At 43.1% G+C, this 25,383-nt stretch overlaps 1 protein-coding gene and 1 long non-coding RNA gene across 3 annotated transcripts; one reads left to right on the top strand and one right to left on the bottom strand.

Annotated features, from left to right (window-relative positions):
• Positions 1-18: 18 nt before the first annotated feature.
• Positions 19-11,249, bottom strand: MEAK7 (MTOR associated protein, eak-7 homolog). Its single transcript, XM_072346725.1, has 8 exons — positions 11,141-11,249; positions 9,926-10,102; positions 7,388-7,618; positions 6,627-6,771; positions 5,562-5,999; positions 4,258-4,376; positions 2,986-3,165; positions 19-1,772 (listed from the first exon to the last, which is right to left on the bottom strand). The coding sequence occupies exons 2-8, from the start codon at positions 10,091-10,093 to the stop codon at positions 1,647-1,649; spliced, it is 1,407 nt and encodes a 468-aa protein (XP_072202826.1). The 5' UTR covers positions 10,094-10,102; positions 11,141-11,249; the 3' UTR covers positions 19-1,646.
• LOC140257436 (uncharacterized) lies at positions 11,157-25,383 on the top strand. 2 transcript variants are annotated; one of them, XR_011905019.1, is made up of 3 exons: positions 11,157-11,306; positions 17,934-18,069; positions 25,279-25,383. It is a non-coding gene; the product is annotated as an uncharacterized lncRNA (long non-coding RNA). The 2 variants fall into 2 exon arrangements; XR_011905018.1 differs by lacking the exon at positions 11,157-11,306 and adding an exon at positions 17,427-17,472.

The following is a 25,383-nucleotide window of genomic DNA, read 5'->3' as shown; positions in this document are numbered from 1 at the left end:
ACCTGTACAGGAAAATCTGCCGTGCAAAAATTGAAGTTTTATTTATTTAAATCACAGTGGTTTTTATTAATAAAATCCTATGTTTTAAAATGATGCACAGAAGTATCTGAACGAGATTCTTGAGTTAGACCCATCTTTTTAATTAGCTGGACAGAGAAGAACTGCCTTTGTGAGCCCTTCTGTCACCGATCTGTGGTGTTCCCAGATTCTGTGATCCCTCAGCTTTGATCCAATGGGACTGTAAAGGAATCTGGGCTGTTTTCAAACAAGGAGTTGAGAGCTGAAGTGCAGGACTCGGTCAGCCTCCGCTGAACACTGCAGTGGTTTTTTTGTCCCTATGCAGCCAGGAAGAGCAAAGTGGTTGGCTGAGCTGGTGTGCAGTGGTGGATGGATTTAATGGGGAAGGGACTCGCTCTCACAAGAGCGTGGGATGTTGAGCTTTGGAGTTGGATCAACAGCTGCGTAAAAGTGAGAGATGTTAAGATCAAGGTTGCTGCTGAGAACCATTTCCTGGTACGCTCTCTGCTTTGGCAGTATTTAGTAAGTGCTGATGAGGCCTGAGCAAAAAACACCTGTGAGGCATTGGGTGGGAGTCTGACAGTAATGTGTTAAAACAGAAGTCAGCAGCACTACGCTTAGAGAATGCAGCATGCAGTGAGCTGCTGTCTGCACAGCGTTTCCTACCATACACCATTTAAAAGAGGCACACTAAATGCACAGCAGAATTGCAGGATGTTATGGCTGGAGTGATTTCTTGTGCTGTCCTCTTAAGGACAAATTCCTATATACCCTATTTAAAACAAGCGGGATCTACATTAAGATACAATTGCAGATTACCTGGAATTTCAAATCTGCTTCTCTATGAGAAGCGTCAGAGGGAGGAAAAGACCCCATACAAGAAAATGAATGAACACCACGTGATCAGGATCCCAACCTGCAAGTGGAGTTTCACACTTCTGCCATCTTTCTCATGATCCAGCAATGCTGATTAAGTATGTGGAAATAAAATGCATGGAAGTCTTTACACAAATTAAAGGCAAAAGCCTGGCAGTCATCCATTCATTTATTTACAGCTGTGTGCAGCTATTATTCACCATTACCTGTGGATGTTTCTTGCTTAATCCATTTACAGTTTCATCTTTTGTACCACTTGAGGCCACTAAAGAAGGCACCTTCCCTAGGGAGATTCTGCTGGAGGTACGTTTGTTGCAGGAGCACAACAGGGTTTGCTCATTCCTAGGATAAATACGACTGACTCCATTGGCTTCACTTTACTATGTTTAAAAAACAATAGGTAAATTTCTGCAGAAACATATCTAGTGAAATTCACTGAAGTGTAGTGTATTATAAGTGTAGTGTATTACCATCCAACTGGACTCTGTACGTTTGTGGGTTCTGTCCCTCTCACAGCCATAGAGTCACTCGATTTAATTTAAAGCAAATTACTAACATTCTTCATATGGAATCATGAGGGATATTCTGTGGTTACCAACATCAGGTATAATCAAAATCTGCTCTAATTTCATTGCGTACAAATAAATGTGTGTAGCTGAGGTATAAGTGCCTTAATCAATGTCTTAATATGACAATTAGGGAAGTGTAAGGGGGAAAGAAAGAGAAACATTAACGTGGAGGAGCAGATCCTCTCAGTTATCATCATCTTCATCTTCAATGGGTTCTCGTAAACCTTCGCTGTGCCGACTTTTTCCAGTCATTTCTAACAAGGCCTGAGCTTCAGGGTCTACATCCAGGATACTCTTCTTACCTTTACTCTGTAAAGCAAAATAAAATGAAGTCAATTTACAGCGTCACTCTGAGTTAATCAGTATATGGCTCCAAGAAAGAGACATACTCAAAAGTCCACAAGAAATGTGGTTTGCAAGTCTGTCATGATGAAGCAAGCATTCTTTCCAAGTAAGGCATCTAAGACTCACTGGGATACATCAAAGAACTGATTCTTATGGCTAAAAGAGTAAGAACAAAACATCTGATAGGACAGGGGACCATTTCAAGTCCATTCAGTTATGAGCCTGACCTCGGTTTCCAGTGCAGATGTGAATTCTTTTTTAAGGAAGAGACTGAAGTACAACTGCACAGTTGTTATAAACTATTTGTCCCGTTTCTATTCAGAGCTGTGTGTCCAGTGAGCAGGAGGGATACGTGAATTTAGTATGAAAAGAAATACAAAACAAAAACAACCACAAAAAAAAAAAACCCAAGCAACTGTGCACAACAGAGAGTTTAATAAGAGAATGAACTGCAGGGATAGAGGAGACGGGAAAAAGGTCTGATACTCGTTGCCAGGGATAAGCCAGGTGCAGAATGGCTGACATAAATCCAATCACAAACTATTTAAGCAATAAAGCTCTGTCTTTGTATCCCTGCTGCAAGCAGGTTTCCTAGGCACTTCAAGTACCTCTGCTCTATACAGAGTATCAGCTGTTTAAATGGAGCTCCTGCTGCTTTTTTATTAGTCTGTTAGATAAGGAAGTGCTGGGATTGGAGCTGCAAGGATTATAAACAGCTAATCTGCGAAACAACAATAAATTGCAACTTACTGATAAAGAAACATTTTGCTTCTCTCAGTTCTCTTCCCGAGCTACAGATGAGATTTCTTTTTGCATTTCTAGAGCTTTGTGTCTGTTTTAGAAGCACTGGGCTTTACTCAACCCCTCCAAGGAGGTTCCTCCTTGAGGCCATTCCTCGGTATCAAAAAGGCCTCTAGAAATTCAGCATCAAATATTGTTCTTCCATCACCTCACAGCTCCTGATCCTCTTTCTTACTAGAACTCCCACTAATGTCACTGTTCTGCAGTTTTCTTGGAACAAAATGTATGACACCAAACTCTGAGTTAAAGAAAACACTATTCATTATTGTAGAGAAGTCAGTGTTAATGAGAAAACTGAAACTGCAAGTTTTTCATTCACATCGTCTCCCATTCCAATTAGGACAGCAGCTCACAGCTCTCAGCCCTGTTCACCAACCTCTGCACTTTCAGGCATGTCTCCCACAGCCCAGACTTCCAAGGCATCCAGTGTGAAGTTCTCCTTAGCTGACAGCTGAGGACTGTTGTATGTGGTACATCGAGGTTTTGCTTTACTGTGTCCCTTCCCGTAATCACTGTCTACCCAGAGTCCAAAGTAATCGTGCTGACCGCCCATGCCCTGTAAACCAAAGCAGCACGTTGAGCATTTGCTACACATGTAAAACAGAGCAGACAAGTTATGAAACCAAGACTGTACACTGCCAAGTCCAGTATTTATGCCGCACTCAGTGGGTAGGTAGGAAGAGATGTTCTAAGTGAACCTGATCTGTACACGGATCCAGCTTTCCTGAAGACAAATAAGAACTGACCCACGTGATACTGCCCTCCATGTATGCTTGATAGAATATCAGGATCTGCAAGGACTTCAGCTCTGCCTTGTGCCAGAAATGCAGCTCACAGGCTTTTGTTTACTGATTGACAGTTCCATTTTAAACGGATTGGAAGTGTTGGGTTTAACTGCATCTCTTCCATCCAGAAAAGTAAACACAGAAATGGATAAAGTAATCTGATGTTGCAAACTTATCTCGGACTGCTGCAGTTCCCAAAGTTATGGGCACCTCACACAACGAATCTGTAATGCGCTGTTCCTAGCAGTTGTTCTGTGGTTCTGCAGAACTCAGAGCTCACTCATGGATGTGAGTAAAGGAAGCTTCTGCCACTGGACTCACACAGCAGCAGCAGCCTACAGACAACGCTTGTGCTCCAGCTCCATCATTTAAGAAACAATTACTGTGGCAATGAGAACAGCCACACAAAGCTCTTCTGATCCACAGCTCAGCCAGCTCCTGCTTTTTCAGTGATGTGGACACGTGCTGCCAATTCTCCCAGAAAACTTGGGGAAAAAAAGAACAACCCTAACCTGCATAAAGCCCACCTGCTTGGGCCAGACATGAACAAATCTATCCTCGTTGAGGTTGTACTTCAGTATATATGCTGACTATTAAGAGAAGTAAAATCTATTAGTACTGTTGGCAGTTTTTCTCTGTTATCCACAGTTCATGCCTTACACTGATGTTTTCAGGCAGCAAATAATAATAATCCTCCTAGTAACTGTGAGACAAATAGTGCAGAGAAAGAATGGAAACATCCTCAGAGAAAAAGGAAAAGAAACAAATCAGCTCAAAGTAACAGAAGCAAACAAAACAAAACAAAACACTTCCAAACCTCAGCCAGGAATCCAATTTCCATACTGTTATTTCTCAGTACTTACAAGTCCATTTGGCATTGTCTGTTGGCCGTGGTTCAAATACATGTAGTGGTCATTGTATCCTGTGTATGTGTACACAGCAAGAGAGGGAAAAACAGAGAACAGAAAGCATCTATTGTCACCTGCAAAGAGAACAACACCTGAGGTCAGACCACTGGGCCAACAGCAACTTGCCTACAGGTAGGACAGGAAAAAGATATTGAAGAAGTGCAGCTGAATAACTAAAGGAAAGCAGCCGCAATCTCAGAAAGCTAATACCTATGTCTAGTCAACATCCAGACTTATTGTTTACCCTCAGTTAACTCTGTGTGGAGTCAGAGAAACCAACGGGATTGTATGTGACCAAGGGCAGTCAAAGGCATGACTAGGACACTGCATGACAAAGGAAGAGTACACCTATCACAGGCTGTGTCATCTAAAACTGGCCAGCTGCTGGATGTATACACAGTGATATGTTTGCAGACACCCTTAACTCTGACTGTACAGATCAGTTTAGGGTCAGTGATTTACAGTACAGCTTTCATTACATCCAGTTTCATACTGAGAGGGACCTGTGGTGTGCAGAACAAGAAGGAGAATATGTAACCCACACAACACTGTATAACTGAGTGGAATGGTAATTAACCATTACCTAAGTACAGGGAGTTGAGTTTTTTAGTGTATCAGAAGGGAGGATTCCCAGCAAGACAGATCAGATCATCCCCAATCCATCTTTTCTTTGTCACTTATTGAAGAGTTAGAAAACAATCCCTCCTCTCTCTCCAGTGTTTCTAAGGGAACAAAATGTTGAGCTCATCCAACAGGATCTTTTGCTGCTCAATTTTTAAAGGGTAACAAAGACAGTAGGAAAATTAGCACAATATTTTGCTCAGCAGCTCTGAAATGAAAGGATGCCACCTGCTGGACACGTTATTTAAACGTTATTTCAACATCTATGCTGGGCTGCATTCACTCTCACCTATGGAGCTACAGGAACTGACAGGTTTCAAAGACAAGGAGACCATGATCAATATGTCCTGCGATGTTAAAAGTCTTATCAAATACAGACAAATGATACCCATTCATCAGCAACACGCCTGGCCAGGCACAAGAGCAGAATAACTTGGTATGCAGTTTACATGCTTCCAGAATGAATGTTATTGTTGTCACAGGAAAATACACTTGAACTATTGCAAATGCTATCTGTTATGAGAATAAAATGACAGTATCCATTAAGCAGACTGGGTTCTTGTGCCTGTACAGAATAAGCGATGTTTTCCCAAACTGTGAGATATTAAGAGGAAAAAAAAAGCCAAAGTGAGTTTTACCTTGAAACTGTGGTTTCACCTCCCAGGAGTGAGATGCAAAGCCACCAAAGATAAAGCCATCTACATCCTTCAGGATCACAATGCAGGGGCCTTTGTTCACTATGTGTGCACACAGCTGGGAGAAGCTTTCTCCATGAAGTTTAGAAGAAAATAAAAGCCGCCACTTATGCTGCAGCTCTGCAGGCAAATGGGAGTTGATGTATATGATGGACGGGATGTCAAAGAGGCTGACAATTCTTCCTTTGATGCCTTTGCAGCCTGGAACCAAGTTGACTATGTCTTTGGTTTGGTCTGGGAGAGAATGCAGAACATGGAAGCCTTGCCTGATAACAACGCTGAGGAACGCTGAGATTTGTGGAACTCGGTACACCCAGTCCTCAATGGCACTTCTATCAAAGTTCATCTCCAGCAGCTGAGGACTCACAGCTTTTGTCCCATCTAAATAATAAGCCATATGGAAACAGCAGTAAGCTGCACTGTCCTTTCATATAGAAAAACAATCAGTTCATTTTTAAGTGTAAAACAGATATTCATTTATTTAGACATAAAATCACTTGCAAAAAAGGTCAGAGACAGTAAACTGCCAACTGCATCAAGCAGATGCATGCACAGAACTGGGAGACACCAGCCTGTGACATTGGCTGAGTTATGATAATTCAAATACATGGACTCATAGTGTAATAACAAGTGGGATGTTCTTTGGAAAACAGCAAAATCTATTACTACAGCAGTGCAAAGGTACATCTGGGCTTTGCAGAATGACATGCAATCAGAAAACACTTGCAGATGCATCACAAGGTCGCCTGCAGGTCAGGTATGTGTAAAACAGGTCTGTTCTATGACAAATAGCTTTGCATGTCTGCTTAAACTGTGACTTCAGTCCTGAATTTTTGGGGAAAGCTAGAATAATCCAAGTTCCCCCGTTATTCTCAAAGCACTAGGCTTAGAAACTGGTCTCATCATTTAAATGCACAGAAATGTGGCACAGAGAGCAAATTTCTGTTGAGATCGGTGATTATGCAAGCTCTGGGATGTTCTGGAATGTACTACATCAGTGTTGCTTACCTGCAAGTTTCAATTCTGATAGAAGCTGAGAAGACAGAGCCTTTATTCCACCTGCAGAATCCCTTGTATTCTCCAAATTCCAACCTTTCAGTTCCTTCCTGTAGCTCAGTACATGGACTACAGACTTGATCAGATCCTCTGTGAACTTAAAAGGTTAAAACATCACCATGTCGTCATTCCTTAAATAACACCGCACAGTGCTCCAAAGACTTTCTAAGGGCAAAGGCACGCAGAACTGATGCTGTAATCCCAATGACAGAAGCATCTCCTCTCATGAAGTCAGAAACAAACTACCCTAGGGAAACTTCTTTAGCAGAGGGGTTGGACTTAATCCTCAGAGGTCCTTTCCAACCTTTACAGTTCAGTGATTCTGTAATGACTTTATCAGTGTCATAAGGCTTGAAAAGCATATTTTTAAATATCACTTCCCAAATCATCCCTGTAAAATAGGATACAAAAGACGGGTAGGGGTTGAAAGTTTGCAGGGGTTGGAGCCACTGATGAATTCTACTCTGTAAAAGGTATTTACTTGATCTGTCCTGTGGCCAATGCTGCATTCAGCTCAGTTCCCAGAAGCCCCAGCCACACCTCGGTCTTTGCTGACTCTAACCAGCACTGTCCAGTATCAGCAAGTCAGCAGCAGAGTGAAAAACAGCCATGAACCCTGCTCTGAATCACCTCGTGTCCTAAGACAAGATTACCTACCAAAGTCTGTCCTCTCTTACTGTCCCCCAAAACATGACTTTAACTTTTTGGTGTACCTCTTGGATTTCCTTGCCCTTCACTGGCCCTTCTGTGGTGGAGATCATTCTCATTATTATGGTAATCTTCTCATCTGCATTTCCTTTCAAGAGGTTGGACATAAAGATTACAAACTGTTCCTTAGCAATGTGGTCACTCAGTGCAGACGACTTTCCAGTCAGGTCAATACTTCTCATCCCGTTGTACAACCGAACAGTCATTTGCTGTGGCAGTGCTTCCCGCATATATGCCTACAAGGAGAAAAAAAGCAAAGGATATATATTTTTAAATGAATAACTCTTTAAATGAAGAACACAGCTGATGTGTGCTGAGATATATTGCTATGAACAAAGGTTTTCTACTAAGAGATGAGTAGAAATCACAGGTAGAAGAAAGGTTTTATTAATGTATCTTCAGTTTGGGTCTCATGAGAATGCAGGCAGCGGGCAATGTTTTTAACTAAACGCATGTGGAACAGAACTGACATCATCTGAGTTTCATAAGGCATCCTTAACAGCTGAACTCAGGGACTGTTCACCTAAGTTGAAGTCAGACTTCAATCCATGTGCACACATTACAACACCATGACAAGATCTGAATGCGTGTTCAAGAAATACTTAACGCTGTTCAAGTTAATGACAGGGTTTAAAAATAAGTCATCTAAAATACATCTGCACGCTAGGAGATTATGACATGGTCTTCACTGTGTGAAGCACTGTGCAGAACATGCTGAACGCAGCACAGCCCAGTGGGGAACGACACTGAAATCAGCAGAGCCCCACCTCCGTAAAAGCACTCCTGATCAATTCAGTGGAGCTCTTACTACCCATCTATTGCTGGCTCGATACCACCCCCATCAAAACCACCAGGGATGTTCCTGTTTGATGTTAATGGCTGTTGCTGTGCCTATAGGGTGAGATCTAATGTGCTGAGCTCTACCCTCCTTCTGCTGACGTCAGTGGCACAACTCCCATTGATTTCAGCAGAAGCAGAATTAGTAAAGCCACAGTCGCACACATTAGAAAGCTTCATGTCAAGGGAGGGACAGTGACAGGGGGTACAGCTGCTTTCAAGAGGCTTTCTAAAAGCACCGCATGAGCGTGAAGTAACACAAGCAACAGGGAACAACTTTAAAAACACCACACTCGAGGGCTTTTTGCTTCACACTGCAGTATTACCCACCTACTCCATATCCCTTTCCACCCACCACTTACCTGCACTATTTTGTTATGCTTGCAGTTATTCTAAGAACAGACTCAAGGGGAACAGGGCAGGTGAAGAAAAGTAGAATGGGAAAAAGGGAAGCTTTAGAAAACATCTCACAAACACGCATCTCTGCCACCTTAGAATTCCTGTTGTGAAGGGCTACAAGTAATCTATCTAGAGACAGCCGCTCTTCCTGCCTTCCAGCTATGCAGTATGGCCTGCTCTGGTCCAGGAGCCACGCAGCTTCTTTCTAGTAAAGCTGATGCATGTATTCACCTGAGTCTGTAAGTAGGACCCAGCTAATGTTATCAGACTTGTTAAATTAAATATGCCATGTATCAGTCAATCTCAGGAGCTTACAATGCAGGCACACCACTGAATCACCTCTGTACTGAGGAATTAGGCATCTACAGGCAGTGTCTCCAAAGATTTAAGCTGGCGAACAACAGGAAAAGGGGAGGGAATAGGCAAAGGTTCATCAAACATCCCATTGAGAGAAGGGCAAAGCTAGAAAGAGAACTTCCTCCAGGTCACCATGGAACAGGTTCATGGAAGGAGGTATCAGAACTGAAAGACTGGGCAGCAGCAACACTGCTTCCAAACTGGTGAGAGCTGATAAGCAGCCAGGCTGGAAGGAAGTTGAAGCTGGTCTGCATGCAGATGCATTGATAAATACCTTAAAACATCCTGTCTTTTTCATGTGGTTCTAATTTGGCTCCATTCATTGTGTAGCATACGTACCAATGCACTTTAATACTACATTCATTTGGCCATTTGATTCCTATCTAACTGAAGTTACGAAATATTACAACGAATCATTTTCCACTTCTTTCTTGATTAGCAAATGAATGCAAAGTTAATCAGGGAGCATAACATACGTTAATCAGATAAAATAGGGAGCTACAGCTTAATCAAGCAAAGCTGAATTCTCTCCCGATGCAAGTGAGAACATCGGATAGTGATGCAATTGATAGAGAAAGATATGGTCAAAAACAAAGTGAGCTTGTGACAGCTTCTTGAGATAAGCCATGTATAAATCACACGTACAGACTGCTGGGGGAAGAGTATTCCTCCCACTGCTCTGGAGGATTTTCATACCTGCCAGCATATCTCGGGGTCAGGAAAGCTGCAAATTGATGCAACAGTGTGATTCAGGTGAGAAATACCAACTCACAGCTCATTACTCAGGTCAAGCTGTAAGGAAATATTAAATACATGTCCTACCCCAAAATATGAATTATTACATTAAGACAAATACCCTTAAAAATAACGATCGCCATGTCTTTAATTCCTTTCCAGAACTGCATTCAATGCGCTGTTCCAGATATATCAAGAATAGTTTATTTTCTTGCCTTCAGTGCTTCCAGAGTCACAGTTTTCTTCGTAGCTTTTCCATTTCTGGCTGCTGCTGAGCTGCTCGATCCCGATAAGGTATCAAATACGCCATCAACATCACACTGCTCCTCAGGAAGAAACCTGGAAACGTGGTTCCGATAGGCATTGCTTTCTGCATTCCCCATCTTTTCAACCTGCAGCAAAGGGAAAGGTAAGGAAATGCAAACACAGAAGGGAATCACAGCAGTCCCAAGAGACGCACAGAACAGCAACATACCAGCGTGAGTTTTACAAGAGGAGCAGATTAAAGAGTCTGATGAGAAACTGCAGATAACTGTGTAGCAATAACTGTGACTTAGACAAGGGCAGTCAGCTCTGCTCAGACCACCCCATCAACCAACCCAAATGTCACTCAGGTCTTATCAAATGGAAAAACCAGTAGGATTTAATGATTGAATTATCTCACACAAAGTGACCGTGAGTCCATCGGCTGGAATACAGCAGTAATGCAAAGATAACAGCTTCATTATGGATTGCTGATGTCAGATGATGCTGCATCTTTCCGATGCATTAACAGACTGAAGCTGCACCGGCCAGCAGCACACAGCACTACAGCACCATCACTGTGAGACCTCGGGAGAGGTTTTCCTCGTGGGTTGACTCAGCAATCATTCAAAAAGCCACGAGAAAAGAAGGGTAAGGATCAGAGTAAGGCTGGAGACACATCGACACCACACAGCATCACATGGATTCAGTGCATGGGAGCTCACAGCACTGAGGTGCCGGTCTTAGTTTCTTGTGTGTTTTGTTTAAACGTTTGATGCTACAAGGTCTCTCTGAGTGTCTCAGGGTTCACCTGCATTACAGAGACCAAATGAACGTGTGGGGGGTTGCCTGGGCCGCACACACCGGGTTTCTCCTTGCAGCAAAGCAGCAGACCCAGCAACGTGCCCCAAGTGCAGCGATGGCAGCACGGATCCTTCCATGTCCCCGGCCTGCGGGCACACAGCCTCACACGGAACAGAAAACTGCCCCATCCGGCCTTTTTGTGCTCTCGTTTCCATTTCCACACCACTTCCGGCACCTCGCTTTCGGTTCAGGACTATTACTTTCCACAGTCACCTCGTTAAGCTATAAGCTTACAGGGCACTACCCACAGCAGCCCCGCACCGTCCCCTCACACACACACACACACCCCGCGCTCAGCCGCCCCTTCCCGCAGCGCCCCGCACCTTTCCACACAGCCCCGCGCAGCCACCGGGAATGGCGCCGAGCGGGGCCGCCCCTCAGCACGCAGCTCCTCCCCGAGCTCAGCTTCTCCTGCGGCCCCGCAGCCACGCGGTGGCGATGTGTGATAAAACTACCCGCAGCTCGCTCGGATTCTCACGTTGACTGTAGGTAAGTAGAAACAAAAGCTCTGGTCGTAAAAATGGTTTTAATCTCTTTCCCCTTCCTCCTCGTTCGCGGTACGTCTCTCTCCCTGGGCCTGCTGTGGTGCGTTGGTTTCTATCAGTGTTAACGAATTCCGACTTGATGCCTAAAGCAACAGTATTTCTGCGAACAGAATTTCAGATGCAATTGCGTTGTTTCTCGTTCTTCAGGTTGCACTTCGTACTGTAGCTCTATAAGGTATTGCCTCAGTCTGGAGATACAGGACTGGAGGTTCTGGTTCAACTCCGCTTGCACTAAGGCTGCTGCTCAGCCCCAGTGTTGTCTGCACAAACATAGTGATTTCATGACCTCTCATGTGGCTCCTGAAGGACATCTGGCCTTCCTCACCTCCAAGCAGCTTCTTTCTGTAACTGTGTGTGACGTTTTGCCCTTTTTATTCAGGTTTTGTCCATGTGTAATACAGGTGACTCAGTTTATTTGCCTGCCTGTCAGCAAAGAGTCTCCTGCAGCTACTGGATGGCGTTTGGTCACTTTTGTGGTAGCATTGGGCTCATCTACAGTGCATACGTATAAAGCCACAAGATACTACCAGTAAATCACACACATTATGCTCCTATTGTGGGCAAGCTTGCAGGTCACAGAATAACACCTTTTTACAACCTTTTTGCACCAAGAGTGTATAAAATCGAGCTAGAAACCTGGTTCATGAGTGCAGTCGTTTGCAACGCTCTGTAAATGACTAATCACTTCCTCAAGTGTGTTTTTAGGTGCTGAACTCTTGCAAGTTACTTTCTTTCCACCAGTAAGAAAGAGAGAATACACCAAGAGGCCTTTTAAGGGCATTCAGGAATTTACCGTGTTGAAAAGTGGAGGAAAGGAGACAAAAGAGAGCTCTGTGAATCTCTGCAGCAGGTTTGTGAGCCAGCAGCTGGTGTGAATTTGGCTATAGAATGCAAGAAGCCCACTCTCAAAGTTCCAAACTCTTATGTTTAATAACTTGTAAAAGCGTTTCCTTTAGACTGCTGTGAAATTGAGTTGTTTTGGTTTTACTTGATTGCCAAGACTGTGGGAAACCTAAATAGCCTCAATCTCCAGCAATTCTAACAATCCTACTTGTTGTTTAAGGAAAATACTACAAGATCACAACCCGAAATGTAAACAAATATTGGCTTTCTTTCCCTAAAAAACACTGGGTTTCAAAACTCATTCCCAGTCCCCTTATTCTAACTACTTTTTAAGTAGCATGAAGGAAACATGTTCCATTCATTGAACTTTCCAATTATTCCTCAGCATTTTAGGTACCATATACTGCAGAGACTTACATTGCTTTTGGCGACGAGCTGAATTAATAGTGAAGTTAGACTGCAAAAGCCTTGCTCGTGTTTTAGGGTCTCCTGAACACAAACAGAATTGTACATTTAAACTCTATTAGACTCTGTGTTGATTGTTTTGATTGCAAACCTGTTTGGGTTTGTTTTTGCAAATGCTTGATCAAACTGATTGTAGGCTTAGCCCTACTGGTCATCCTATAGCACAGATCTGACTTTAAAAGGTATCGTCTTTATGCCTACACACTGATGCCCTTTTACACATATATTATTCAGCTCTGCATTTAATTGGCTCCTGTCACAGCCTCTGCCTTGCAGTTGCTTACCTGGTTTGTCTTCTGTGTTTAATGAGATCGCCATATATGGCTAAAAGAAAGAGCCAGACTAGTCAGAGCTGCACTCTTAGGTAGTCAAAAAGGAAGTTCTGTGTTTTGCAAGTCTTCCTACTTCCCTTTGCAAAACCTCTGCCTGTACTCACCAACTGCCTTCTGTAAAAGGCAAAACCAAACAAAAATGATGCAGTGAAGAGCTTGATCTGATCATGAATATGTAATCTGTAAATAGCAGTAGAGGTGATTGTATGTAGCCTCCTTTGCCTTAAACACCAAAGCAAATGCCTTCACGTTTCCTGGGTCCATCTCCAGTGACGAAACAAGCTGACAAGCTGCCCTGAACTCTGCAGGATGAAAAGCAGAGGGTCTCAGCTCCGCCGAGCACAGTCTGCATGTCATCTATTTCATTTGGAGTGTGGGCAATGCTATTCATAGCAGTAGCACCGTGGCCCAGATTTCTGGAGCTGTGTATGAATATGGATGGTCTCACAGCATGCTGCCACCATTGTGTTCTTGTGCTCAGACTGTTTGGTCTGCTGGACCAAAAGCCTGGAAGCGTTGATACCAGCAGGGACAATAAGGTGGAAATGCAGTGAAGAAATCAAACAAAGGTAGAGCATTGTATTTGGGAAACAAGCGTTTGAGTAGGAGCTGGGAAAATCTCTGTAGCATTCCTGAACCCATTCTCACCCTTGTTCACCTCTGTAATACACACAGACTCTTTTTCTCCAAACAGTGGGAGAAAAATCCTTACAAACATCTTAGTTTTGTAGTTACTGGTGAAGGAAGTCTTTTTCAGCAGGACAGCTGTGTTTCTTGGCACTGTGCAGTATTTACACCCACCATGTAACCAGAAACCAGTGTTTTGTCATCTGCTGTACGGTGAACTCTGAGGTTTTGAAAAGAAGTGATGCAGACATGATCAGGGCTCGTCTGGTTTGAAAAGCTATGAACTAATCTAATAAACTTGCAGCTTTAGGGTGTTTGTGCAGCTCGTATCTCACTGCTTTAATTGTTACATGTCACTTCACACATCACGAGCTTCATCCCTACCAGAAGGGCTGAATTTAAGTTATTATTTTCCTTTTTGTGCAGCGTAGTTTATTTTCTGATGCAGGTGAACTTCCTGATTGCCTTCCATATTTCTGTCCAGGTTATGTGGAGTGTGGCTGGAAGTTCCAAGTCCTTGGCTTACTTTGCCCTGAGTAAAGAAGTACCTTTGATGGGATGGGTGATTGTTGCCCAGTGCAATCCTTGCCAAAGCAGCTCTTGCTGGTTCAGCTTCCTCTGTGGTCCAGCTGTCCTGGCTACCAGAGCCACAGGTTCTGGGAGGGATGTAAGGCAGTAAGTTGCTTCATCTTCTGTCTTTATTCCCTGTGAGGTTAGTCCAGTAACCCCACAAAATGAATGTGGCAGATCTGTCTCTCACAGATGCTTTCCAGAATTTACCAGCTGTCTCTAAGTTCTGTTTTCCAGTTGTACTGCCCTGCTCTATTAGGGTGAAACTGTTATTACCAATAAATGGACTTAAACCATAAATCCTGCCATTCTCCACAGTACAATAAGCAGTCTTGAAGATCAGATTGACTTTCACAGCTTGGGCCCTATAATGCCTTACACAGTCGGGACGATAACATGCACTTATACTGAGTAAGATACCATATCAAGAGATCAAGATCACAACAGAGAACTGTGATAGCTTTGAAGGCTGCTGTGTAAGTCACCTGCCTGCTGGAACTGGCTTGCAGTGTGCTTGTCCCTTGGCGGGGCTCAAATTGCAGTTTAAAGCGGTGATTTCCAATGCTCAACAAGAGGTTTGTCACAGTTCAGAGCACAAACCAACAAGCTCTGCCAGGCCTTCATGCTGGCTTCAAGGCATGCTGGCTTCAGTGGGCAAGAGGAGATTCAGGAGGATGGGGGTAGGCAAGAAGGGGAATTACTGTATGTGTTTGGGAGCCACTAATGGGTGGCCACCACAGCCACCCAATTGGCAATTGTGAGGCCACCACCAGAACCAAGTTACATGGTGCCTTATGCCACTTAGGAAGAGCAAGCTGTTTCTATAGCTACTGCTGTCTCCTCCTCTCTGTCAAACATGGGTACCATTGGTTCTGATGCCATCGTGTTGATTTAGAGAACATAATTACATGCTTCTTTACACTGCAGCTTTTGTTGTTTGTTGTTGACCTGACTTCCCATAATTAAAGGCATTTCTCAATGAAGGTATTGTTATAAATGGGTAGGATTTTCTTCATCTCTGATTTACAAATGCATCCAGTTTGGCCTCCAAAATCCTTGTTCTGGTTTCCATGACAACAAGTCTGATTTTAGAGGCTATTTCTTTCCCTTCCTTCATCTTGGATGGGAAAGAGTTGCTGTCCCCTTCCAGTAACAATGTGATGGGCAAGCAAAATGGGGGTCTTGAAGGCAAATCTACAAAGAAGAAGCACACGGATACCTCCAGCTCTGGGCAGTGGGTGGTAGACACCTCCAAGTGTGCAGTCTGCTAAGATTGCGGGTGAAATGTTGATCTTTTGCTTACAATACAGTTCCTAAGCATACAGTCCTAAATAAAGCACACTCAGGGCCTGCCTATGAAATACTTCACGTGTCTCATGGTCGGATGAGAGTGCCATAGGCATTATTGAAAGCCAGGCGCCGTTAATAGCAAATCAATATGACACAATACCAAAAGTGGTTCAGTGATTGCCCTAAGTAGCCACGCACAGGTTTTCCCTTTTGTCATGACTAAAACATGATGATCAGCCTGCTGTAACAGCAAGTCCCTTGGTGAGGATGAAGTCACAGCAGTACAATTTCTAGCTGCACAGCCAACCAGAAACAATATAAACGCACGTGTTTTCTGTGCCCTACAGCTACACACGGGGGATTAAAAAAGTGAGTCATTTGCTGGAAAATGTACTGATTCTGTGGCACTTGGATGACTCCTAAGAAAGCTCTCAGAGGCTGTAAAGGCTGACTTGGAGAGCAGGGAACGGCACGTTTTTGCTTTGACTAAAGTAAGGACACAGAAAGCAGACACAACCGAAACAAAGCAAAAGGTCCATCATCTATCTTTCCAAGCACCAACTTTTCCTTCTCTGATTTGCTTATCACGCATCAGGCACTTCCACACTTTTCACATCCCAGGGCATTACAGGAGACACGACTCTTGCATGTTTGGGTTAGTCTTCATTTCGTGTGGCACAGCTGCATATGACATGGTGCGGCTGCACTGAAATTGTTGAGTCTCTGGGTTTTGTTTGTGGCACTGTGTGAAGGTTCCCCCAAACAGTAACCAATTCTGCTCTTCACATTGCCCAGGGTGAGTTTAGAGGACATAAACGTAACATGAGCCAGCCATCCCTAAATAATCTTTAAGCACAGAGTGTGCATTAACAGGAGGCTGCTAATAAGCTTTGCAGTGCTATCTCTGGGAAAGCTTTTCTTATGACTTGGAAGAAAATTATGAGCTGTAGTGTATTTTTTTATTTGCTTTTTCTCAGTGGAAGCATTTGCTGACTGGTTGCTGAAGGATCAACTATTCGTTTAAAATTGTATAGAACTCTCTTAGGATCACACAGATAGAAGCAAACATAATCTGAAACATGATAAAAATAAGATAGCAGCTCTGACATCCCAGCTGTGAAAGGTGCATTTGTGTGCGTGTACTACAGAATAGTTCTTCTGCTAGAAAAAGAGGAATGGAAGCAAAGAAGGGGGTTAAAAAGAAGCAGCAGATTTGCTCTAACCCTGTCATATTTTAATTCCTGCAGGCGTCTGCTGTCAGACCATCTGCAGCTGTTGTTGGTCAACCAGTGATCTGACCTCTGAGAGGCAGAAAGCCACGCTATTCCCTAGCTGATCATCCAGGGCTTTTTATTCTAGCATTTAAATTGGGTTTTATTCAATTTTGTTTAAATCCATTGTATCAACACTTAATGAACACAAGCCCTCCCACTCTGCTCTGTGGCTCTGTGGTTTCCCATTGTGTACCAGCATCTCATTCTTTTTTATGTCCTATACATATTCATTTCCTTTAATCCTTTATTCTGTTTCTCTTTCTGGTTATTATTAAATGTCTGTATGGTACTTAAATGTCAAGAAAGTCCTGAGAAACGGCACACATTGAAGGAAAACGTGATATTTTATGTGTAAGAAGCCCCAAGTGTGGCAATATCTGCTTTTCAGGCTGAGGAGCAGTTCTGGCCACCTCTCAGAACAAACTGATCCCTTGAGAGAAATAGATTTATGTTGCTGATGGTGTTTTGATTTTGAACTTCCATACTGAAATTGGAGGTTCAGAAATGAATCCCCTCTTCAATCTGGCTCAACTCTGCCCTCACAGGAGAACAGGTCACTTGGAACCATCAGCTGGTTTCATTAATTATTAATGCTAACACATGGCAAAAGCAATTTGGAGATCAGCCGAGTACATGTGGGTCTGCTGATGGAAGTGTAAGGAGGGGGTGGGGAACGGGACATGGCTCTTCATCTGACAACTAATGAGTGGTAAGCTCCGAAAGGAGGGAAGTCAGCAGAAGGTTGAGGTGTAGCTGTAGGAATTAAATGTTTTGCTTTTTGGTCGGATGCGTATCTTAAATTGCGTTAAGCTGAGAATTCTTAAAGCACAGCATGCAGTTCACATGAGTATTAGGTTACTGAGCTAAGCTGTCGTCTATCCAAATATGCATTTTTAAGCCTTTACAAGAATCCTGATACTTGCTGAGCATGTGGAAAAAGCAGAAAGCTATTCACTGTTAGGGAACTATATACCTAGATCAACAAGAAGAATGCAGCTCTTGTCTTTATGTTCTAGTAGCCTGCTTGTGTATTTATAGTGAGTGGAGAAGATGGAAGTCTTGAGAACATAGTATATAGCAGGTATATGATGCATGCTATCTGAAAGCGATCTTTTATTCACCCCAAAAAACATGTAAACTTGTTTGTGAACAATAACATTTGTCTTACAGAACAGTGTCAGAGAGAGTGGTGTGCTGAAAACCCCTGCTCCAGTTGGTGATGTGCTGCCAAGGGCTGTTGGCTGGGTTCAGCATCCAGGAGAGCTTCCCTCCCATAAGAGTACAGCCACCTGTAATACAGCTCCAGGTATGTCAGCCCTGCTTTATTCTAGCCCCAGCAGCACCAGAGGGGTAGGCTGCAGAGGTTAACATCATCCCCCAGCTCCCAGATTGCTAAGGAGTGTTGGCACAGGGTGAATAAAGCACAAAGCAGCTTTCCTGTGCCTAGGCTGCACCAGCTCGTGCAGTGCCGCAGATTAATGAAATTCCAGATTGTCTGATGGAGTTTTTCCCACAGAGCAAAATATTAACTGAGTCAATTGATTGCATTTTCATTTCTTGAGGGAGCATTCAGCCCACACGTCCTATTGTGTGTCTGATCACAAAGAAACGCGTGCTGTAACAATATTGTGTTATCTCGCTGGTGCTTTGTGATACATCTTGAGCTGTTGTCTCTGATGTCAAAAGGAAATGGAAATTCTTGCTCACAAGATGAACCTGAGAAAGAAACATATTCCTGTAAGTGCAATGTCTGAGACGTAGGAAATGGCAGTAGCTGCTGCTGAAAAATACTGTGATAAATCCCCATCCATCTGGAATGTTCCCATAATCCACTACAGATTGGCAATTAATTGCACGCTTAGTTCTATGTAATAAGGCCAGATAATAGGCTGCATTAGCCTTAGTCCCCCAGAGGCAGCAGAAATACATCAGAATATTCTGAAGTAGTATATTTTTATGAAAGCAATGCCTACAAGCTCCTGTCCGGTACTAGAAAGCTAGAAACTGCACGTGTGATGAAAGGGCAGATCTACAGCACATGCTCCTATTTAGTGAAGCACTTAATTGCTTACTTTGAGTGCCATTTTAAAGAAACTGATCTCATCTATTTTCTAATTAAACACAGGAAACATTTTTTTATCACATGGCTGGTTGGGACACATAGTATTGAAATCCCCTTCTCATGCAGCAGGAACTGTTAATGGGGTGTCTTAGGCCATTTAGATGAAAATGAGAAATATACCTTTGAACAGCAGTGTGTGAAATACTGAGGGGTTTTGGATGCACATTTAAATAATTTTTTTTTGCTAATTTATGGAGAAATTTTGTGGCCAGCTTGAATTTAGACTAAAATTGCTAGTCATTAAACCAGTTATGATTGGGGAAAATACGAAACACTTAGGTGTTAAAGAAACACATATGTTCGGGTTTTGTTTTGTATTTTTACTTTTTCAAGTTTTTCCTGTTCTGTTGAATGTAACATAATTGATGGCATGGGAAAATCAATAGTGTAGCAGCAAAGAGAGCTGCATTGGTGCAGAGAATTGAGTTTAACTTGGAATGCTTTGGAAGGCTACCCCTGGCATGGCTGTGCTCCGGTAATGTATCCAGAAAACAAGCTGATTTCTGATTTCCAAGCATGTTGCTCCTATGTTTAAGTGAGAAAGTCTGGCGCTCCCCAAAAGAACCAATTCTGCTTGTTGTTTCCTTCCTTCACTTGAGGTTGCCACACGACTGGTGATGTAAAATCTCTGCCAGGAAGCTCTCACTGGAAGAAAAGCCAGATTGAGCCCAGACCTTCCTGCCCCTCATGTATTATACATCTGAAACTCATGATAATTTCATAGGAATTCATTCTCTAAAAATAGTCTCTTTGTGACCTAGGGCCTCTGGATCTTCCTGGTAGCAGGCACCACGTAAATTAAGCATTCAGCTCCACCTTCACTTCTGTGCAATAGGCTCAGCTTTGCTTAATTCCCAGGAGTGCCAAGCCTGCATTTGCCAGTTACAACAGTGGATATTTCATTTATTACCCATGGAAGCGTGAAGCAGTTGTGTCTATTGGGAGTGTCTTCTTCTGTTTAGCCTACCACAGAGCCATAGGGAAGAGATGCTTATTTGAGCAGAATTCAGCTTTTCTGTATTTATAGAGATAAGTCACTACAACAGATGACAACTACATGGGTGGGTTTTCCCTTTACCATATTACAATCTTTTGTTTGTTGCTGTTCTCAAAGGTTCTTTGTATTGTTATAGTAGAGAATCTTATCTCTAGAACAGGATTTAAAAAAAAATAAAAATTAATAGAAAGAGTGCTGGCTACTAAGCAGATAGAAAACTCCACCATTGCTCTTCAGTCCTGATGAGACCCTTTCCTTTTAGATGTCCCCACAATCCACCAGTCTGGGAAGCATCTGTGCTGCTTTTAGGCACAGGCCTGCCCTCATAGCATGCTGGAGAGGTGCTGGTTAGAGCCCCTTGATCTGGAGTGGTATTTAAGTGCCTGGAGGAAATCCCATAGTGCAAGATACAAATACCAGTTCCTACATTTCTGGAGGTTTCTTTGATTTAAGGCCTGTATTCTTCCAGCTGTACAAGCACCGGTTCGTATTTCTCATGTGAGTTCACTGAAATGTGAAGTAACTTTTCTGATGCTACAAGAGAGTGATAACAGAGACTGACAAACCTTTTTGCATGTGTAGCTCTGCTCTAGATTTAACAGTGGGTATTCTTCCCTCACCTCCACAACTTTAGTAAGCCTAAATCACAGCCCGTTCAGGATATCGCATCTCAAACGGTTTCATCTTACTGTAATTACCAAGTCATGTGAGGAATAGCTAAACAATTGTCTGCACGACAATAGAGATGAAATAAAGATAGCCTCTAATTAATTCCTTCTAGGTTGTAATTAATTTTGACTGAGTTGCTCAGGACAATATCCTTAAGTCTCACAGGCTGGGAGAGAGGACTGATCGCCAGCTGCTGCTCTTTGATTTTTAGAGCAGATGGGGATATTTCCAGCTATTGCTTAAGAGGAAGCAGTGAAGATGAGGGTACAGAGTGATTGATTGGCTTTGAATGGGCCCTGGGGTAGAGATGCTAGGAGGAACCCTCTGAAAGCAAATCAGACCCTGACGAGCTCTTTAAAAGAGACTTCAGAGACATTTTGTTGTTATTGGCCTTTACATTTGTAAGGATTCCTTTTGTTGTTGCACTAGAAGTAAAAATACGTGATGCAATATTATGTCAGTATGTATTTTATTGTGTGTTGAATCTGCTTCAGCAGTTGCAAGTGGCATAAAGTGCATTCACCAGCTTAATCTTTCTACTGGGACAATAGGCAGATCACATTCAAAAGTGTCCTTGTGCACTGTTTAGTCTGAGGCAGAGAACTTGCAGTCCTGCCCTTAGGAAGCCACCGGCTTTACCTTGAACGTTGTCATTCTGATAAATCTGTTTGCTGCTGGTTTTTCTTCAGAAGTCTATTTCCTTGTGTGCACGTTAATTCTTGAAGTGAGTAAACTGATCACAATGCTCTAAGCTGCATGGTGCAGGATGCAGGCCACAAAGTTTTTGCACTGAGCCCCAGAATCATGCCTGGATTAGAAATTCCCTCTTTTTCCTCTTAACATGGGTGTCCCTTAATCTTTCTAGTCTTCCTGATTAGATGGTTTATGTTATTAATGGCAGTCATGCCTGTGTTGTACAGAGTTCATACAACATTGCTCATTTATTAATACATTTAACCACTGTCATGCTGAGAAAGGATGGCTGCTCAGTAGCTCTCTTGAGTGAGGATTTCTCAAGCAGAAGTCTTCTGAGGCCAAGGGTGCAAGCAGCTTTCCGCAACTCTCTGTCAGCAGTATTAATATCTAATTCTGTCCAGGGCACAGAAACGTGATTTCTGTAATGATTCTATGACCAGAATGACTTTACTCAGTGGTGATGCCGGATTACTGTGTACCTGCCCTTTTTATTTTCCCTTCCTTTTTTTCTTGTTCCTGCTTTTGTTCTCCCCTTTTGGTTTTGTCAGAGGAATTTGTTGTACTGCAAAGTGGATCAGGGAACTGATCCAGCTTAAAAATGACCCGATGTTAAAGCCACGTAGATCAGTCTCCTGACAGGTTCACGCTGTGGGAATCTACAAGGAAGAGCTGAGTGATATTACAGTGAGCTGGTGACAGTATACAAAGTCTTTAACCACATAACTGTAGTCTGAGGGACGTGTTTGTGATGTTGGCTGGGCTCTCTGTAATCAACAGGAAAAAAACTACTGCAACTCTTCCACTGTAACTCTTCCAAAAGCTAGAATTGTAGGTAGAATCAGCTGAGTACTTTGCTTAAATCCATCAACCCTCTTTTGTTTGTTCACTCTTGATTACTATGTTTAGTAAGACTGTGGTCTGGCTTTTCCAGCTGCCTTTTGACACTCCTAAGTAATTTGCAGAGCTGTAGTGCTTCATGAAGAGTTTAAGAATGCAGCAAGCACTCTCATTTCTGTTCTTTCCTCACTTTTCTTTTGAACTGTAACTCCGAAATAATTACAACTGTAGCGACTTTCATTTTGAAACTAACAAATACTACAAATGCAAGAGTATTCTGATCACAGACAATACTTCTGTAGCCACGCTCTTAACCAACTTGTAAGTTTACTCACTTTGCTGATGTATCCCTGAGATAGGGAAAGATGAACATCTAAATCTATTCTGCATGTCAGTCATTTTATTTATTTTGCAAAGCTTCCAGTTAGTCTTAAAAAGGGGCTTAGTCCGATCTTGAGAAAGAAGTGTGGAAAGGAGAACTGAGATGTTCCCAGACATCTCCACATTCATGCTTACTCTGCTCTTTGCAGTTGGTGTTTCAGCATCACTAAGTTCCCTCTCGAGCATCAGCAGTGACACCAGGATGATATTTCCATTTACAGACGCTGAAACCTAAGGCTTTTTATAGCGCTTTAGTTGTGCTTCTCTGTGTCTGCTTGAAACAGGTTTCTTGACTATAAGAAGCTTACTTAACCCAAGGTTTAAAGCTATTTTTATTCAGCATGAAATGTGCATAGAGAGAAAAGGCATTGAGAGATAGGACAGCGCTGTTTATTTTTCCTCAAGGTCTCCTTCATGCTTCAGAGAAATGATATTTTCCAAATGAACTCAGAGAAGATGCAGATATCCTGCACATCCACACTGCCTGAGTCAGCTCTTGGAGTGACAGAGGCTGATTCACTTGCAGAAGCCCACTGGTGTGGTCTGAGATCTTACAGAGTTCTATCAGCCAATGTGGAAACTTCCCCTTCCTAGACCACTGCTCCTGCACTGTTTGTAAGGTTAAATGTGAGCCCTCCCATGGCCACCTGAGGGATGAAGTACCAGAATTTACACTATTTTAGTAAACTATTGAAGTGTATGTGCTTCTTACTACACAGACCCTTAGTACAACTTGGAGTTTATCACAGCCCTTTATGCTTTGGTTCCCCAATAGTAATTGGAGGTGCCAAGCTGCTGGGCTTCGTTTATCAGAATTTAGAGCACTGAGGTCAAGATGACTGAGACAATTTGGCGAGCTGTATGGAGCAGCGATAATGCTCCTAAAAGACAGTTTCACTCCACCTTAAGTGAAGAAGCATGTCTGTTGCCATTGTGAGCTTTTAATCACTCCAATTACGGTGCTTTTCTCATCCTGACAGCTGGCATGCAGTGGAGTCCCTTGTTAAGGCTTGCATGTATGGTAGAGTTTTTCTTTTATTTTTAAGTCAAGTGAATGACCACAGGGCCAAACACAGACCCAACACCACCCAGCAATTTGCTCAGCTGGAGGGCTTGCTGATTTCACACAGCAGATGTTTAATGCAATATCCACTGTAATGTGCGTAATAACTGCCCTTGCAGACTGCAGCAACACAAAGCATGCTGAGTCCAGGGGGTTATTAGAGAGCTACCATCTTGGGTTAACAGGGGCTTCATTAAAAAAGCTGCGTTTCTTGTAGCTGGCCACATTGTGCTGACTTCTCAAGTGAGGCCTATGCAGCTTTTGGCTAATGAAGGAGAACTCTTTCCCCTTCCGAGGTCTGATATTTTCACTGAAAATATTACTTCCTCAGCAGCTTTATGAATAAAGGGGCAAAATCCATTTCTACTTATGGTGAAAATTCCTCCAGGAATCATAATTTGCCTCTTCTGGGCATATCCAGGAGTAGATCCTCTTCCTTCTCTGTAGATTCAGAGCCAAAGCCTGAATGAGGGCTGTGGGTTTCACTCTCTACAAAGTCTGTCATCACTTGTCATGGGTTGAAGATTCAGTAGCCACCCAAAGGCCAGAGAGGAAGTTCAGCATGTGTTTTTCTCCTAATAGCAATGCTAGCTCATGCAACTCCCTGGTTGACCATCCAGTGACCTAAACTGGGAACTGGTTAGCCTATAAACTACTTTTTGTGTCTTTTTTTTTACATGTGTTCCAGCAAGCCAACCACTGCTGGTTGTTGGAAGCACCTTGCGGAACAAATCTTGGCACTTTTACTGGTGCAGGACTCTGCTTTCTTTTTTACCTCGATCCAGGATTTAGTCTTGCTTGAAGACAACTTAAATTCCCAATGAATTCACCGTGCATGGCTCTGGGTTTCAGGTTTGCTTTGCCCCAGCAAGACCACAGAGAGACCTTGAAAACCTGCTCTAAAGGACAGCTTTGCTGGGTGCTGAGCAACCTCTGCTTGTATTCTCTGAGTTTCCTGCCCCTTACCAAAGAAGGTGGCTTAGAAAGCAGGGGAGAAGAGGCTTCAAAAGAAGAATCTGTGTTTAAAAGGCACTTCTGTGTTGCTTCAGATCTGCCTTTATTTAAAAAGGCTCGGGATTGCTATGGCAACTCCAGTCACAAACTGTGAAGGGTTCATACTGAATCCCAAAAAGGTTCAAGCTTTAAGGGCTCTTCTCTCTTCCTCTTCTTTCCCATTTTCCCCATCACAGAAATCACTTGAGAGCAGATGGGCCTATAGCAGTGTTATCACGGCCTCTTTGTGCACCCTGAGCCCTTTGTTCCTTGGCTTCACAAGGCTGAGCAAATGCAGCTGCTCCTGGAGTTGGTGGGAATATCAGGTATTTGCTTTCCAATTACTTAAATCAGCAGGAACCTTACAATGGAATCACCCAGCCGGATGGCTCTGCTTACTTCCAGCATGTCTTGCTGGGCTCAAGTCTATGGCTGCCAGTCTTGCCTTACCCTGCTTGGAAAGGCACTCTCACTACAACAGGAAATCTCCATGGCAAACTTATAGGGCTCTGAGAGATAAGCTCTGCTAAATCTTGCAGGAGGGAGTGGTTTCAAAGAACTTTGTCTCACCTATGTTGCTCAGAGTAGTTGTGGATGCTCCGTCTTTGGAGGTGTTCAGGGCTGGGTTGGATGGTAGTCTGGGTGATCTGATGCCTGATTTAGTGGTTGGCAATCCTGCCCACAGCAGAGAGTTGGAACTTGATGATCTTGGATGTCCATTGCAACCCAAGCCGTTTCATGTTTCTGTTCCTCACAGCCTGCTCCCAGAGGTTACTGACCTGACTGCAGAAACAGCAACTCATAGGCTCCATGCACACATCTTGACACAGTCTGCAGGAGGACATTTTCTGTGCCATGAGGA

This window comes from Excalfactoria chinensis, chromosome 11 (assembly GCF_039878825.1).
Source record: "Excalfactoria chinensis isolate bCotChi1 chromosome 11, bCotChi1.hap2, whole genome shotgun sequence".
In the NCBI taxonomy this organism is placed as follows: Eukaryota; Metazoa; Chordata; class Aves; order Galliformes; family Phasianidae; genus Excalfactoria; species Excalfactoria chinensis.
This window is presented reverse-complemented; position numbering and strand designations above follow the sequence as displayed.